The sequence below is a fragment of the Rhinopithecus roxellana genome, chromosome 1 (assembly GCF_007565055.1).
Source record: "Rhinopithecus roxellana isolate Shanxi Qingling chromosome 1, ASM756505v1, whole genome shotgun sequence".
Classification (NCBI taxonomy): domain Eukaryota; kingdom Metazoa; phylum Chordata; class Mammalia; order Primates; family Cercopithecidae; genus Rhinopithecus; species Rhinopithecus roxellana.
The window spans coordinates 40,512,754-40,529,924 of NC_044549.1; the positions used below are offsets into that span (position 1 = coordinate 40,512,754).

Sequence of the window (17,171 nt, forward strand, 5' to 3'; positions counted from 1 at the left end):
GGGGGACCATCAGGTCTTTCCCTTCCCACGAGGCCGTATTTCAGACTGTCACACGGGGAGAAACCTTGGACAATACCTAGCTTTCCTAGGCAGAGGTCCCTGTGACCTTTGGCAGTGTGTGTGTCCCTGGGTACTTGAGATTAAGAGAATGGTGATGACTTTTCACAAGCATACTGCCTTCAGGCACTTGTTTAACAAAGCACACCCTGCACAGCCCAAAATCCATTAAACCTTGAGTCACCACAGCACATGTCTCTTGCAAGGACAAGGTTGGGGGTGGGGTCACAGATTAACAGCATCTCAAATACAGAACAAAATCAAACCTCTTATGTCTACTTCTTTCTATATAGACACAGTAAGTCTGATCTCTCTTTTCCCCACAGCATCCACTTCTGGTCTCGTGAATTGTGGAAGGCAGTTTTAGATAAAGGAGTCATGAATAACATGAATAGCAGTTGGCTATGTTTTTCCAGTTCTCTGCTGATGTCGGAAAGACCCAGAAATAAAAAGGAGGAAAAGCCATCTTTTTATTTATTAAAAAAGGGATCTAAGGAGGCCCTATGTGACAAGGTACTACCTTAGACATTTGAAGATGGCTTACTGTTTAGTGCATACACCGTAAACAACTATCTCATTTTAAATGAGAACTTTCTCATAAATATTTTACAAATGAGGTGAAATTAGCATAAAGCCATTTAAAGAGATTATCAGTCCAATATGAACCAGTTAAGTCTTTGGACTATCCCTTTCCTCCTTGACTACTGCTTTGAGGTACATAAATCATTCATCTTACATGTCAGAGGAAATTAGTTTTGGATAGTTATACTTTCTCCTGTACCTCATGGGGGAGTGAGAGAGCAACAATAGAGAACACAATGAAAAAAATGGAATACTGGGTAAACACCAATAATATTTCCATTAGCCTCCTAAAGGTGTTCATGCTGTACTTCCTATGCATTGCATTGGGCTTTTGTAAACAGCAATATAAAATCTACTCTGATATTAGGAAATCAGATCGTCTCTGAAGTTGACCTGATATTGGACAAATTCTACTCCCAGCAGCACTTTGCCTGACATGTATATGTATACACCAGTTAACAGGCCACAGTCAAACTGATGAAAGAGCACCAGAGTTAGGACATCTGGGTTCTGGCTCTGGCCTTTATAATTCTGGTCACCTCCCTGGGCCTCAGTGCCTTTGTCATTAATAACACTGGTATTCTCTAAAGTCCCTTCTAGAACTCAAGAATTCTGCATTTCATAACCCGTTGATCAAGGTCACCAGAGCTACTTCTGTGCCCACCATATTCCTCCAGACACTTCCTGCAAAGCAACTGAAGTGAAGAAGCACCTAAGAACAGACACATAAAGGGCAAGGTGGGATAATCTTGTCCATCTGAAGAAGTTCCCAGAAGACGTCAATTGCAAATGGAGGTGGGACCTGAGAAAACAAATGATTACATCAGACCCTATATTGGCAAAGGAGGAGAACATCTTAAATTTATATATCCACATACATATAAATTTTAATGTTAATCTCTTAATTTAGATTTTAATCTCAAGATCAAGGGTATTCCCAACTTGTACATAGTAACCTTGATAGCTGAAGAATATGAAGGGAGAGCTAAATTATGAGAGAACTTAAAACTACTCTGGCGATTTTTATCACATGAAATATTGATCAGGCAAATGTTTAGTTATTACCAGCTATTACCAAACGACCATATACTTGATGAAGGTACTCTTCTATGTGTGGGGCTATCAGGCATGGTTGCTTTTCTCAATAAGCCTATATACAGTCCGGTAAAGGACGGAAGGAAGATGTGGTACATGAAAATCAACCTATGCTAGTGGTATGAGATGTGCTATACAGGTGGAACTGCTTGAGCTGGATAAGATAGCCACAGAAGGCCTTGTGTAGAAGATTGGATACATGGCTTCATTTTGAAGTATCAGCAGACTGAGCAGAAGACTTTTTAGATAGAAAGTCAAGAAAATAATGACAGAACTGAGCCACAGCAGCATCCTGGAAAGGACATTCTGAGGAGTGAGCAAACATTCAGTGGAAATGAAAAAACAGGATAGGAAGTTGAGAGACTGCCTTGGAGGAAAATACATATAGGCTGCCAGGAAAGGAACCTTGGAGGAAAATACGTATAGGTTGTAGGGAAAGGAACCTGAACTTGATGTCCAGTTTGAATCTTGGTTTTATTCCTCCTCTGTATGACCTTACAAGCAAATTACTTAACCTCTGGGAGCCTCTGGTTTCTCTCCCATAAAATGGAAATAGATCTTGCTCGTAGAGATTTTTATAAGACTAAGATGAAATCGTGTTTTTGCAAAACAACCTGTTGTATAAGTCTCAGGTATTATTTTTCATTTTTATTTCTATTTCCCCCTCCTGCCCAGGACAATTCTTGCTTTCTTTTATTTTTAAAGATAATTTTGTAGACTAATTTCTTATACTGGTGTTCCTCCAATCTTCACAAGTCAAAGCTGAACTGTTTAGGGAGGCTTGTAACTACCTTAGACCTGCTATCAGTCTCTTGGATTCTAATGTCCCATGTAAGTTTCTCTTGCATGAAAATACCTGGGGATTTGTGACTCACTAAAGCTAGTGCTGTGTTAGGCTCTGTTAACAGGATGGACATTCCAGACCCCGGATAATAATTATCTCATTGTATGTAGAGTCATTAAGACCAAATCTAAAGTCTTGGGTTCCATTTTCCTCATTCATGTGAGGCTCTGGAAACCATGCCATGTGAGGAACAACTGACAGAACTCAAGGGTGTTTAGACAAGAGATCAGCTGGAATGTAGAAAGTTAAAAAGCTTTGAAGCTTTTCCTGTAGGCACAGGGGTCTCTTCTGAGTTTTTGAGTGGGAAAATGACATGACAGAGTAAATCTTTATGAAATTTGGCTCCATGATTGGTCAGTAGGATGAGTCTGTTAGTAAGAGGCAGAGAAACCAATGAAAACGTTACCTTATTAATACAAAGTGGCCCCAACCCATGTCCATCAATACTGAGAAATATAGGGAAAAATGAATGATCAGAATAAGAAGTTACCACAGGAATATTCAAGACAAACTCAAATTAGTGTTTAATAGGTAAGGAAAGACATTGGATTGGCTGACAGGGGAATATTTCAAGATGGCAGAATGGAAACATGGCAAAAGAAGAGGTTGCATTAAGCAAATTGTATATGGGCAGAAAGGAGAGGGATGCCAGCCATCTTATAACTGTACAGCTTAATCCAAAATGGATTTTTGGAAAGGTGAGGTAGTAGGTAAAACAGCTTAAATTTACTACTAAGAGTAAGAACACTGCATCGTGATCCCCACGATCCATGTGTCCCCACATTGATGACAGAGGCTACCTTCAGATCTTTTCAGCCCCTTGCTTCTGCCGATATGGTTATATAGGGCGTACACTTTCCCTTCTCAATGTCTCATTCCTTCTTCGCTCTCTGCATCTTGGGGCAAAACCTTGGAGTCAAGAACAAACAATAAAAATGATAAGTGAGTTTCCCTTGAATTGTGCCCTATATTAATATTTACTTTAGCAAGGCTTCAGACTGACTTAGAACTGGAGCAGTGGTTCTTACATCAGGGGTGATTTACAACCTACCTCTTCACCTCTTTGTCAAGGGGACATTTGGCAATGCTTGGGGATATTTTTGGTTGTCACAACGGGCAAGGAGTGCTACTGGCATGTAGTGATTAGAGGCTAAGGAAGCTGCTAAACATCCTACAGTGCACAGAACAGCACTCCAAAACAAACAATTATCTTGCCCCAAATGCCAATAATGTTGAGGATGAGAACCCCTGAATTAAAGGGGTAACACTGGATAGTTGGTATTAGAAACATCCTTGAGCCCACCAGACCTCTTTATCCTACCCTTGGGATAAGTTGTTAACAGCACATACTCTCTAAGGAATTCACTGAGCTTTGGGTTTTTTTGGTGCTAAAGCCTGGGAAAATCAGCAGATGTTGATCTTCCAATTTTATTTGATCAGCGTACATGATTTCTACTCAAAGAAGAATTGGTACCCCTTCATAGTGATTATGGCCTTATTTCAGACCATAGAACTAGCAGTTCCTCTTCATTTAATCATAGAGATTGAGGGCAGCATATGTCTAACACCCAAAGTGTAAATTCTTAGGGTAAAATATCTTAGAAATCTCTTCTTTCATCAGCCACTCCTGATCTTTCATCCAAAAATGTATTCTAAAGAACTGAGAAAACTGACATTTTTCCAGACACCTATGTGTGTGGCACTCTACTAGGCACTGGAATTACAAAGACAAGAAGTCCTAGCACTTTGGGAAGCCAAGGCGGGCGGATAACGAGGTCAGGAGATCAAGACCATCCTGTCCAACATGGTGAAACCCCATCTCTACTAAAAATACAAAAAAAAAAAAAAAAAAAAAAAAACTAGCCGGGTGTGGCAGCATGTACCTGTAATCCCAGCTAGTCAGGAGGCTGAGGAAGGAGAATTGCTTGAACCTGGGAGGTGGAGGCTGCAGTGAGCAGAGATCGGGCCACTACACTCCTGCCTGGGTGACAGAGTGAGACTCCATCTCAAAAAAAAAAAAGAAGAAGAAGAACTGAAAATGTGTTTGTTTGTTTTTTGAGATGGAGTCTCACTCTGTCGCCCAGGCCAGAGTGCAATGGCGTGATCTTGGCTCACTGCGGTCTCCGCCTCCTGGGTTCTTAGGTTCAAGCGATTCTTCTGCTTCAGCCTCCTAAGTAGCTGGGGCTACAAGTGCACACCACCATGCCTGGCTAATTTTTGAATTTTTAGTAGAGACGGGGGTTTCACCATGTTGGCCAGGCTGGTCTCGAACTGCTGACCTTAAGTGATCCACCTACCTTGGCCTCCCTAAGTTCTGGGGTTACAGGCGTGAGCCACCTTGCCCGGCCCAAGAACTGAGAATTGGTGGGATCACCTGTAGCCATGTAGTTTCTCAACTGTATCAGTGCATCTTGCCCTCCTCCAAGAAAATGATTCTTGGCCCTAAAATTTGTCAATTTGCCTTTTCTCTAACTCCAAATCAAAATTAGAATATCAGCAGGATGGTGGCCATGGAAGTTGGAATTCACTAAGGAGTGTTTAACAACTCACCTGCCAAATTCACTAGCCCTTAAAAAAATTAGAATATCATTTAGCATCAGAAACATTTTCAAATTTGTTAGCAAACCCCAGTCTCCAAAAATATATGAAGTTAGGGAAAAGATAGATGGACTAAACTAGAATGTGTCTTGAGGGCAGCGACTTCTTGTCTCTGTAATTCCAATGCCTAGTAGAGTGCCACACGTGTAGGAGGTGTCCGGAAAATGTCCAGTGAATGAACAGAACTTGCTGAGACAAGTAAGGAGATGCTAATGTTTCCATAGACTTTCTGTAAATATGAAAGAGAATAGGCTAAAACCTCAGAGAGCTGCTGAACCATGCTAATAAAGTTTGATCTTCCAGAATTGACATCAGGATGATAGTATGATAGTACTTACAGTAGGTCAGGCAGCATATCACAAAAATTCCATTTACTGAGATTAGGGTAATGGCCCAGGGTGGGAGCAGGTTATCAGGAAAATGCTCTTGCTTGGCTGTGGAGGGAAAAGAATAATGTCAGCTGTAATGTGTTTCCTACTGCCCCATATTCATTCTGTGCCTTTTCTATTGATGCAACTGTGGAGTATTCTTTGTCTGGTCAGCTCTCCAGTATGCAGCTGCTAGCATTTTTCTTGCATAATTCTTCAATCAGGCACATACTTGTGGGCAACTAATATTCAGATGTCATGTACTAAAAGTGAAAAAGGCACTTTGAATGTCTGCATTTACTGAGTTAAGTTGACATAAGGAAGATTCTAAGGAAATCTTTTACAAGCCATCTTGTAATATCTCACTTTTATAGCTGATTATAACTATGTATTACTACTAACTGGTTGATGTTGTGTTCTAGGTATACTTTATTTTTCCTTCTCTAGCTCTGTCATGCCTTCTCCCTTTCTCCTACCATATTGTCTCTCAACACATACACATCACACACATCCTTACCTCACAGTAGCTGCCCTAAAGCTGCAGGAGCCACTTTGCATTCACTTTCGGATACAGGTTTTTCATCCTCTAGCCTAGAGCTACTGGAAATACAGAACAAGTCCGGCAAAGAACTAAGTGTGGATATGGCTTGATATTAGGTGGGACCATCCTAGAAGAGAGCTCTGAAGGTTATCAGCTGTAGTTTCAGTCCCACAGAGCACAAGAAGTACACAGGAAGGATGAGGGTGGGGAGGAGAAAGGTGTTGGTGGATATGGTGCTGCTGGTCCATGCCTCCAGATCAGGAGCAGCAGCTACACTGTTTATTCTTCAGCTGCTTTGAAGAATAGTTAGCGACATCTGGAAAAAGGGCAGGGACACAAATTGTAGCAGCTCATCTTCTGGTTTCTCTGAAATGGCTTACAAATAAATGAATATTTACTAACTTATTGTTTTTCCTTTTTTTTTTTTTTTCATGCTGAAGTTTTATTTAAAATGTAAAAGAAATGTTCCCCAAAAATGCTGGTGAATAAAGCAAAATGATACGATACAGTGCTCTCTCCCTATGAGTTAGCCAGCCTATCCAAGTACAGGGTAATATATAGTACTCAATGCTGGTAGAATTTCACAGTAGTTTAGTGTTAAAGATTATCTGTGCCTAGATTACAAAGAGATTATCAGCGTGTGATGCTTAGTTCTGGGTTTACACCTTACTGGGCATGAGCAAGAGCCCCTGCTGCTTGGCCATAGCCAAATCCCTTGGGCCCGGAGTTCTTCGCATAGCATCCTTTACAATAGATTTCACCTTTTTCAGTCGGAGTTGTTGATTCAAGACTCTTCCCATACTTTGCACATCAGAAACAGTTTTTGTGCCAGGGCTTTCCAGCTCCAATTATCTTCTCGGCAGCATATACCGAGTCCCCACATCTGGAACAGTTCTCAGCACCTCCATATTTCTGAGCAAATTTAGAAGTGTTTGGATTTGTTGTAGGCCTGTGAGGCTGAACACTCTCTGGCTTGATGCCCAGCCTCTCGCCATGTTAAGCATGCCAGTGCCCTGGCCATAACCATAGCCTTTTGGCCCATATTTCTTTCCATAGCAGGATTTGCAGTAGATCTCTTCATCGTGAATTGCCACTGTTGTGCTCTCTAAATTTTTCCTGCAAACCATTGAGTCAGAGGCAGGAGCATGCACCAGATGCGGAGCTAGCAAGGCTGGGCTGGAGACAGGGTCCAGGGAGTCCGAGATCCCTGTTTTTACTTTTCTGATTACCAAACCTAGTGGTACGTTTTATTTATTTATTTATTTATTTATTTATTTATTTATTTATTTATTTATTTGAGATGGAGTTTCACTCTGTTCCCCAGGCCAGGCGTGCAGTAACGCGACCTCAGCTCACTGCAGTCTCTGCCTCCCAAGTTCAAGCAATTCTTCTGCCTCAGCCTCCCAAGTAGCTAGGATTACAGGGGCATGCCACCATACCCAGCTAATTTTTGTATTTTCAGTAGAGTCAGGGTTTCCCCATGTTGGCCAGGCTGCTTTCAAACTCCTGACCTCAGGTGATCCTTCCGTCTCGGCCTCCCAAAGTGCTGGGATTACAGGCGTGAGCCACTGCGCCCGGCCTAGTTTTATTATTTCTCTTATTGGACTTCTCATCAGCATTTGGCCAGTTGAAATCTTCTCCTTCTTGGACTTCTGTGACACCACATCCTTCTGTTTCTGTTTGTTGCACTCAGTTTTCTCTGAAGGCTTTGCTTCGAAGACTTTTCTTCCTGTTCTTGTCCTCTAATTATTGTTGTTCCCATGGTTCTGTTTGTGGTCCGATTTTGCCCTTACTGGCCCCAGTCTTCCTGGTTTATATCCTCCACACTCGAGATTTGAAATGCCATTTGAGGCTGGGCGCAGTGGCTCACAACTGTAATTCCGGCACTTTGGTAGGCCAAGGTGGGCAGATCACCTGAGGTCAGGAGTTCGAGACTAGCTTGGCCAACATAGTGAAACCCTGTCCCTACTAAAAATACAAAAACTTATCGGGGCATGGAGGTGCATGCCTACAATCCCAGGTACTCGGGAGGCTGAAGCAAGAGAATTGCTTGAGGCCGGGCGTGGTGGCTCACGCCTGTAATGCCAGCACTTTGGGAGGCCGAGGCAGGCGGATCACGAGGTCAGGAGATCGAGACCATCCTGGCTAACATGGTGAAACCCCGTCTCTACTAAAAATACAAAAAATTAGCTGGGTGTGATGGCAGACGCCTGTAGTCCCAGCCACTCGGGAGGCTGAGGCAGGAGAATGGTGTGAACCTGGGAAGTGGAGTTTGCAGTGAGCTGAGATTGTGCCACTGCACTCCAGCCTGGGCCACAGAGCAAAACTCCGTCTCAGAAAAAAGAAAAAAGAGAGAGAATTGCTGGAACCAGGGAGGCAGAGGTTGCAATGAGTTGAGATCAAACCACTGCACTCCAGTCTGGGTGACAGAGTAAGACTCCATCTCAGAAACAGACAAAGAAAAGAAAATGTCATCTGATTTTTAAATTTATATATTGGATGGATGCCAGCATCTCCACTTGATTAAAACTGAATTTACTACATGCTTTCCAGATCACATCTACCACCTGTATTCTCCCATTTCAGTGAATAACAATACCATTTAGTTACCCAAATAAGAGTGTGGTATTTTCTTTGTGCTCACTTCCCAGTAGGCTCCCATGTATTTTCTCTTCTATATTCAGAATATCTCTGGAACTTACTGCTTTTTCCCAAATCTCTTGCAGCAACTGCCTTAGCTGAGTTTTTTCTCATCTCCCACTTAGTAGCCTGCAAACCGGTCTCTTTGCCTCAGGTTTCCTAGGCTCTAATAATTCCTGCACATTGCTGTCACAGTAATCATTCTAAAACACCTGTTTAATCATAGTGTATCCACCACTTAAAGATAGGAGATACAAAGATAGGTTTTTCTTTTTTCTTTAAAATACCAGATTGCATGGAGACATCAAGTGATTACCAGAGTTGACCTCTACAGATTAGAATGACACAAAAAATAGCAAGCCATTGCTGTTATCTTGGGAGTCTAGAAGTTTCACAGGCTTCAGCTCATTCCTGGCTTCCACTCCACACCCATCCACAAGCCTCATTCAACCTAGAGAGAGTATGTGTGTGAGGGAAAGAGGGAGGCCTCGGTAGCAGCAAGCCAGGTCTGTCATGACACCTGTTAGAAACCTGGTAACAACCCACAGGGGCAGACCCAGAATCCAAGGTGCACAGCTGTGTGAGGGCATCTGCACATGTAGCTTATTAGATACCATGAGTATGACTCTCCCAGATTTATCTCCTTCCAGTTTATCAAGGGAAAACAAATTTGGTGGGACTACACTAAAAAGAATCATATGCCCAATCTGCTTAATTAATACATTTGGGCTTTTTTTTTTTTTTTTTTTCCAGATCAGTTTTTTACTGATATGGTTTGGCTGTGTCTCCACCCAAATCTCATCTTGAATTATAACTCCCACAGTTTCCACATGTCATGGGAGGAACCCAGTGGGAGGTGACTGAATTATGGGGGCAAGTCTTTCCTGCCCTGTCCTTGTGATAGTTAATGAGTCTCACGAGATCTGATAGTTTTAAAAACAGGAGTTTCCTTATAACAAGCTCTCTTTTTAGCTGCTGCCATCCGTGTAAGACATGACTTGCTCCTCCTTGCCTGCTGCCATGATTGTGAGGCCTCCCCAGCCATGTGAAACTGTGAGTCTAATTAAACCTCTTTATTTTGTAAGTTGCCCAGTGTTGGGTATGTCTTTATCAGCAGCATGAAAACGGACTAATACATTTTCACGTCAAAACTTTACTCACATTGACCTGTAACATTTCTATGAACTATACATCTAATGTATATTTGTTAGTGCAGTCAGCTCTTGACCTCCCATAAATGCATTATTTGCTTTTGAATCTTATTCTAAAGAATCCACACACAGTCCAATTAATGAGATTTAAGACATTTATACACCAAAGCTCTCCAACCACAAAATCTTTAAGTTAGCAAATTATAGCACATGGGCCAAACCTGTCCTGCCACCTGTTCTTAAAAATGAAATTATGTGGCTGGGCGTGGTGGCTCACGCCTGTAATCACAGCACTTTGAGAGGCTGAGGCAGATGGATCACCTGAGGTCAGGAGTTTGAGACCAACCAAGTCAGGAGTTCGAGACCAGCCTGGCCAACATGGTGAAACCCCATCTCCACTAAGATAATACATAAATTAGCCAATTGTGGTGGTAGGCACCTGTAATCCCAGCTACTTGGGAGGCTGAGGCAGAAGAATCGTTTGAACCTAGGAGGCAGAGGTTGCAGTGAGCCGAGATCATACCATTGCACTCCAGCCTGGGCAACGAGAGTGAAATTCTGTCTCCAAAAAAAAAAAAAAAAGCAAAGAACGAAATTTTTTTGAAACATTTATGTCTTGTCTGTGGCTGCTTTCATGCCACAACCAGCAGAATTGAGTTGTTACAACAGAGACTGTGACTGCAAAGCTTAAAATATTTACTATCTGGCTCTATTCAGAAAAAATTTGCCAACCCCTGTCCTAGAATGTCACATATATCCATATTCCAATATAAATAATGTCCAAATCAAAATGCAGTTAAAGCTAGTATTACTGATTTAATAATCAGGACTCTACTGTTTTCTACCTTCAATCAGAATAATGTAAAATTTGTTAAATAATGCTATAACAAGAAGGTAAAAATAGAGACTTAATAAACTATCTTTATGATTGAAGCCTCATTTTAATAAAATTTTTACAACACATAAAAGATGACTGAGACTGGTAAGTTTGGAGTATCAATAGTCATGTCAAAGTTTGGTTTATAGTTGAACTAATTTTCCCATGAAATTTTATCTCATTGAGGAAAATAAAGAATCTGCTATAGCTGGGCGCGGTGGCTCACGCCTGTAATCCAAGCACTTTGGGGGGCTGAGGTGGGTGGATCACCTAAGGTCGGGAGTTTGAGACCAGCCTGACCAACATGGTGAAGCCCCATCTCTAAAAATTAGCCATGTGTGGTGGCCGGCACCTATAGTCCCAGCTACACAGGAGGCTGAGGCAGGAGAATTGCTTGAACCTGGGAGGCAGAGGTCGCAGTGAGCCAAGATCATGCCACTGCACTCCAGCCTGGGCGACAGAGCAAGACTCCGTGCCCCCCCAAAAAAAGAATCTGCTGTAACACTGAAAGATCTAGAGTAAATCATATACTAGCCTGAATTACTAGACCATCTAAAATAAATTATCTACTTCACAACTATAAGTAAAGACATACTATATAATATATATTGTGCCATATACTTACGTGCAACTGTATATCAAACTCAGTGTTTTGTTTCTTACTATAGTCACAAAACCTATCCTTGGGAGTGGGGCTAGGGGTAGGAAGAGAGACCTGTGGTCTTCTGTATGATCAGCCATACAATTTAAACAACTATTAATATTTTGAGCATCTGAGTTCACCTTGTAAGCCATCTTAAGCCATTATAGGCCTAAGATGCATATATTCATGTAAACCCAACATTTTCATTTTATATTTTCAAGTGATTTCACCTCTTGGGGAAAGAGAATTCTCTTGAGTTTACTACCAGTAGGGTAAAATATTTGCTCCAAAATGACTTCTTTTCAGGCATTGTCTTCAAGGAGTTTGTCACTCACCTTCCCAGACTTGGTTCAGAAGGAACCAATAGTTCTTAAAAAGCACATTCACCCACAAAAAAAAAAATTGTTTGGCACCATGGAACCATGTGGGTGGCATGCCCTAAAAGAAAGTACCAAATCCCTAAGGGCAATTCCAAAGGGCACATTTTAATACTTTCAATAACAATATTGTTACAATAACTTTTTAAGATGATGGATAGTGGTTATTAGTATATATAAATTTTAGAATATTTATTACAAGAAAATAAGGCCAGGCACAGTGGCTCATGCCTATAATCCCAGCACTTTGGGAGGCTGAGGTGGGTGGGTCACGAGGTCAGGAGTTCAAGACCAGCCTGGCCAACATGGTGAAACCCATCTCTACCAAAGATAGAAAAAATTAGCCAAGGGTGGTGGCTGGCGCCTGTAATCCCAGCTATTGGGGAGGTTGAGGCAGGAGAATTGCTTGAACCCGGAAGGCGGAGGTTGCAGTGAGCCGAGATTATGCCACTGCACTCCCGCCTGGGCAACAGGGTGAGATGGTCTCAAAAAAATAAAATAAAAAGAAAATTAGTAACATTATCACACCTTGCACAGTGACTTTATTTTTTAAATTTATTTTTTAAATTATTTTATTTATTTATTTTAGAGACAGGGTCTCGCTCTGTTGCCCAGGCTGGAGTTCAGTGGCATGATCATAGATCACTGCAACTTTGAACACCTGGGCTCAAGTAAGCCACCCACCTTACCCTCTCGAGTACCTGGGACTACACGTATGTGCCACCAAGCCTGACTAATTTTTTAAATGTTTCATAGAGTCAGGGTCTCATCATGCTTCCCAGGCTGGTTTTGAACTCCTGGGCTCAAGTGATCCTCCCACTTCAGCCTCCCAAAGTGCTGGGATTACAGGCGTGAGCCACTGTGCCCGGCCCTCACAGTGACTTTAATAAGTCATAATAGCACATGGTCATTTGTGTATCTAAAAATACTATAAAATACTATCAAAGTAAATATGACAATTCTAAAATGTATCTGGCTGAGTTACAGTAATGTGCCACATAACAATGTTTTCAATGACCTACCGCATATATGATGGTAGTCCCATAAAATTATAATACTGTATTTTTACTGTACCTTTCCTGTGTTTACATATGCTTAGATACACAAATACTTATTGTATTACAACTGCCTATGTATTCAGTATAGTAACATGCTGTACAGGTGTGTAGCCTCAAGCACTAGGCTGTACCATGTAGCCTAGGTGTGCAGTAGGCTATACCATCTAGGTTTATGTAAGTCCACTCTGATGTTCAGACAGTGGCAGAATTGCCTAATGATGTGTTTCTCAAAATGTATCCACATCATTAAATGACACATGACTATATTGTCTTTTTAGATTGGATATAGTAGAAACTCCCCAGAACAATGTCACTTACGTGTATTCCAGTTGAAGGTCTGATTCACTCTTAAATGTCCATACTTGATGAGACACATGAAACTGTGATTGGTTGTCATATTGAAATCCAGTTTGCTGCTAACAGTATAGAGCTCAGTTTCAGGATCTTGGGAAACTGTTGTGTTGATGGCATTTAATTCTTCTCCATTTTCCAACCAGGAGAGGTGAGGCTCTGGAAAACCTCCAGAGGTTGAGCAAATTATCCTTCTAATGTTAGAAGGTGGAATTTCAAAGTCAGATATACTAGGTGTAGGGAAGTCAGCTAAAGAAAGAACAAGAATATATAATTACATATAGTTACAAATCTATGTGTGTAGAGGTTTATTTTTAAGTAATTTTCTAGCTTTAATAAGAGTTGATAAAGGCCAGGTGCGGTGCCTCATGCCTGTAATCCCAGCACTTTGGGAGGCCAAGGCAGGTGGATCACCTGAGGTCAGGAGTTTGAGACCAGCCTGGCCAATATGGCAAAACCCCATCTCTACTAAAAATACAAAAATTAACCAGTCATGGTGGCAGGCACCTATAATCCCAGCTACTCGGGAGGCTGAGGCAGGCGAATTGCTTGAACTTGGAGGGTGGAAGTTGCAGTGAGCCGAGATCGTACCACTTCACTCCAGCCTGCACAAAAGAGCAAGACTTCATCTCAAAAACAACAAAACAAAACAAGAATGATAAAATGAGATATAACTTGCAACTTCTCATTAATCATTAATAGTTATGTATAATCCAAAGACTAACTCTGATTTGAATTGGTTATATCAATTATTTACCACTTTTGATGGAGATAGGAGGGCACTTACTAGAGAAAGGAGAAGTAGGTTCGTGTGAATAAATGTTGCCAGAGTACTTGCAATTGTAAGAGATGAACAGAAGAATAATAGACAACATTTACTGAGCTCTTGTTTGTTAGGTCTGGACCTTATCTCATTTTGTCTTCACGGAATCCCTAGAGAGGTAAGTTGTAAATCTAAAAAGGTCAAAGATCAGTAATTTCATATGATTTAACCTAATATAATTTCCATTTTATAAGTAATCAAACAGGTTTAGAGAAATTATAACCAACCAGTAGTGGCAAAATTCAAATGTGTCTGACCCCAGAGCCTGTCTTTTCTTGACCTTGCTTTTCTTTCGTTCCTTTCCTTTTCTTGTCTTCTCTTTGTTTCTTCCTGGTGCTTGAGGTACACAAGTGACTTTCTTCTATGTTATCTATTTATTTACTGAACTAAAGCGAACACCTGAAAACCCACCATTCAACTTGGGACCCAAAACACTGACAGTAACTGAGGTAAATCTGCTACTATGATGTCACCTATCCTGTCCCTCTCTTTCCCTTACCTAAGGTAATCGCTATCGTAAATTTATGGTTAGTATTTCCTTGCTTTTTAAAAGGTCGTCTTTTACATGAGGGGCCTATCCCTTTGCTCTTAAGAATGGTTTCTCATGTCCTCCTTTCTGGTCTTATCCTTTGAACATTGACTCTTAAGTCTGATACAGGTAAGGCTCCATGAAGTTGTGTTTCCTCTTCTCTCTGACTACCTAAACTCAACACATAAATAGAGAAGGCTTTGCCTAACATAGAACTTTCGTTTGGAAAGGGTCTAGATGGGGAGAGAGAAAACATAAATCTGGTCAAGGAGAGGAGATCTTGGAGAAAGGAAAATGCTGCCTAATTTGCAAGCCTGTGACCTGGCTTTTGAGGGGACATTGTGTGCGTGTGAGTGGGGGGCGGGCACTGAACTATTGTCATGAGCTTTTGCTTCTACTGAGTCTCACTAACACCCCGCACCCACAAAAAAGACACCCAGGACCAATATTTTTTAAATTGCATATCTATTTCTGGAGGGGGTTTCCCCTCTCTTTATTCTATCCTGAGACCATGGGCAAGCTCTTTAATTTAGGTGAAAAGAAAAACTGTGAACCATATCAGTAATATTTTCATTTGAAAATATCATTGAAATTTATTTGAATAAATTTATTTGAATTCATTTGAATTTTTTTATTATTTTGATAGTAGACATGCTGTTTATTTATTTAATATGTATACGGAAGCCTGAAAAATAGAAAGCTGTATAGATTGAGTTTAGTTGTTAATTGGTTTGGGAGTCTTCCATGTATAATTTATGACTTCTCTGTGTTCTGTGTATTTGTCTGAATTAATTACTGGGATGAAGCTATGCTAGCTTTCAAACAGGAGATACCTTTCAGAAATTTGTATATTGTGCAGTTGCCAGACCAATTAAATACCTGGTTGAAATTAAAAAAAAAAAAAGGTAGTCTTTTACTCAGAAAAACCTATATCCAAACTACAACATTGAGCCTATAACCTCATCCACCACACTTTACTGATTTTCTTAATATTTTGATATGCCTTAAAGGGACAGGAAGGCCTTCCTAGCATTCCTCCAAGACACTTGAGGCACTCTTTCATTTATATATTTGATCCCCATAAGATACTGAAGTACAAAGTACAGGAAAATAAATGCAGAGAACATAGGAGGAAGATCCCCTAGCGACTTCCTCACTTATTCTTACACGGAAAGAGTTTAACTTCTTAGCATGAGTGTGGGGATTCAATCTCCCCATAGAGTTATCTTTCTTTTCAGAATTCTGAGCCCCACAGAGATGTCAAGTAGCATGTGATCGTCAAGAGCAGGTTTTAAAACCAGTTCTGCCTTGTGACCCTGGGTCAATAACTTACCCACCTTTAGTCTTCGTTTGCTCATCTATAAGATAGGGATACTAATACCCAGGGTTGTAAAAATTAAATGACATCATTCATAGAAATCACTTAGCACAGAGCCTGACACACAGGAAACTAAATAGTCTCGCTCTGTTGCTCAGGCTGGAGTGCAGTGGAATTATCTTGGCTCACTGCAACCTCCGCCTCCCCGGTTCAAGCAATCTTCTGCCTCAGCCTTCAGAGTAGCTGGGACTACAGGCACACACCACCACGCCCAGTTAATTTTTTGTATTTTTAGTAGAGATGGGGTTTCACTGTGTTAGCCAGGATGGTCTCCATCTCCTGACCTCATGATCCACTAACCTCAGCCTCCCAAAGTGCTGGGACTACAGACGTGAGCCACCACATCCAGCCAATGATAGCTATATTTAAGTGGGTCTTGAATTTATCCTCTCTTAGGTAAGCCCCCTCATTTAAATCAGGTTGCCAGGCAAACACTTCCAGGAATGCCTTGTGACACCTAGAATAAGATGATAAAGGGAAGCCATGACAAATGATTATAATTGCCAGGAAAGGGGGAAAGTTGGATTTGGTTGGAGGTGAAGTTACCTTTTTTTTTTTTAATGAACCCTATCCTTAAATGAAGTTTGATATGTTCCTGAGCCATTTTTAGTTGGCATTGTTATTTCCCACTTACTAATTTATCCTATAAGATCGACTTATGACACAGGCAGCTGACATCTAGAATATTCTCTGTTTCTTATAACATCAATATGTTTTGTGTTATAATTAGGAATAACAAATCCAAATAACTCATATCCTAAATTATTAATATGATTCATGTTAATTTTTGTCTCTGCTTTTCTGGGAAATAAACTACAGGAATGCCACCTATACCAGGAATTGTATTAAAAATATTTTCAAGGCCGGGCGCGCTGGCTCACGCCTGTAATCCCAGCACTTTGGGAGGTCAAGGCGGGATGATCACTTGAGGTCAGGAGTTCGAGACCACCCTGGACAACATGGTGAAACCTTGTCTCTACTAAAAATCAAAAATTAGCCAGGCGTGGGGGCACACGCCTGTAGTCCCAGCTACTTGGGAGGCTGAGACAGGAGAATCGCTTGAACCCAGGAGGCAGAGGCTGCAGTGACCCGAGATCACTGGCACTCCAACCTGGGTGACAGAGTAAGAGACTCTATCTCAAAAAAAAAAAAAAAAAAAAAAAAAAATTTCAAAATCTGTCTTGGCTTAGAACAGCCTAAACTCCATCTCCCACCATTTTTCTAAGGTGATCTGTTTAGGGTAACCACTCCTAAGGCCT

At 41.1% G+C, this 17,171-nt stretch overlaps 1 protein-coding gene and 1 pseudogene across 1 annotated transcript in view; both read right to left on the reverse strand.

Moving 5' to 3' along the window:
* Nucleotides 1-268: 268 nt before the first annotated feature.
* Nucleotides 269-17,171, reverse strand: part of CD80 (CD80 molecule) — a 35,858-nt gene continuing 18,955 nt past the window's right edge. Inside the window, exons 4-7 of the mRNA XM_010357457.2 lie at nt 13,150-13,431; nt 5,515-5,610; nt 3,379-3,487; nt 269-1,441 (exon numbers count right to left, since the gene is read on the reverse strand). Coding sequence (XP_010355759.1) covers nt 3,417-3,487; nt 5,515-5,610; nt 13,150-13,431 — 449 coding nt within the window. The 3' untranslated portion in view covers nt 269-1,441; nt 3,379-3,416. The remainder of the gene's footprint in view (nt 1,442-3,378; nt 3,488-5,514; nt 5,611-13,149; nt 13,432-17,171) is intronic.
* On the reverse strand, nt 5,627-7,326 carry LOC115900496 (annotated as a pseudogene).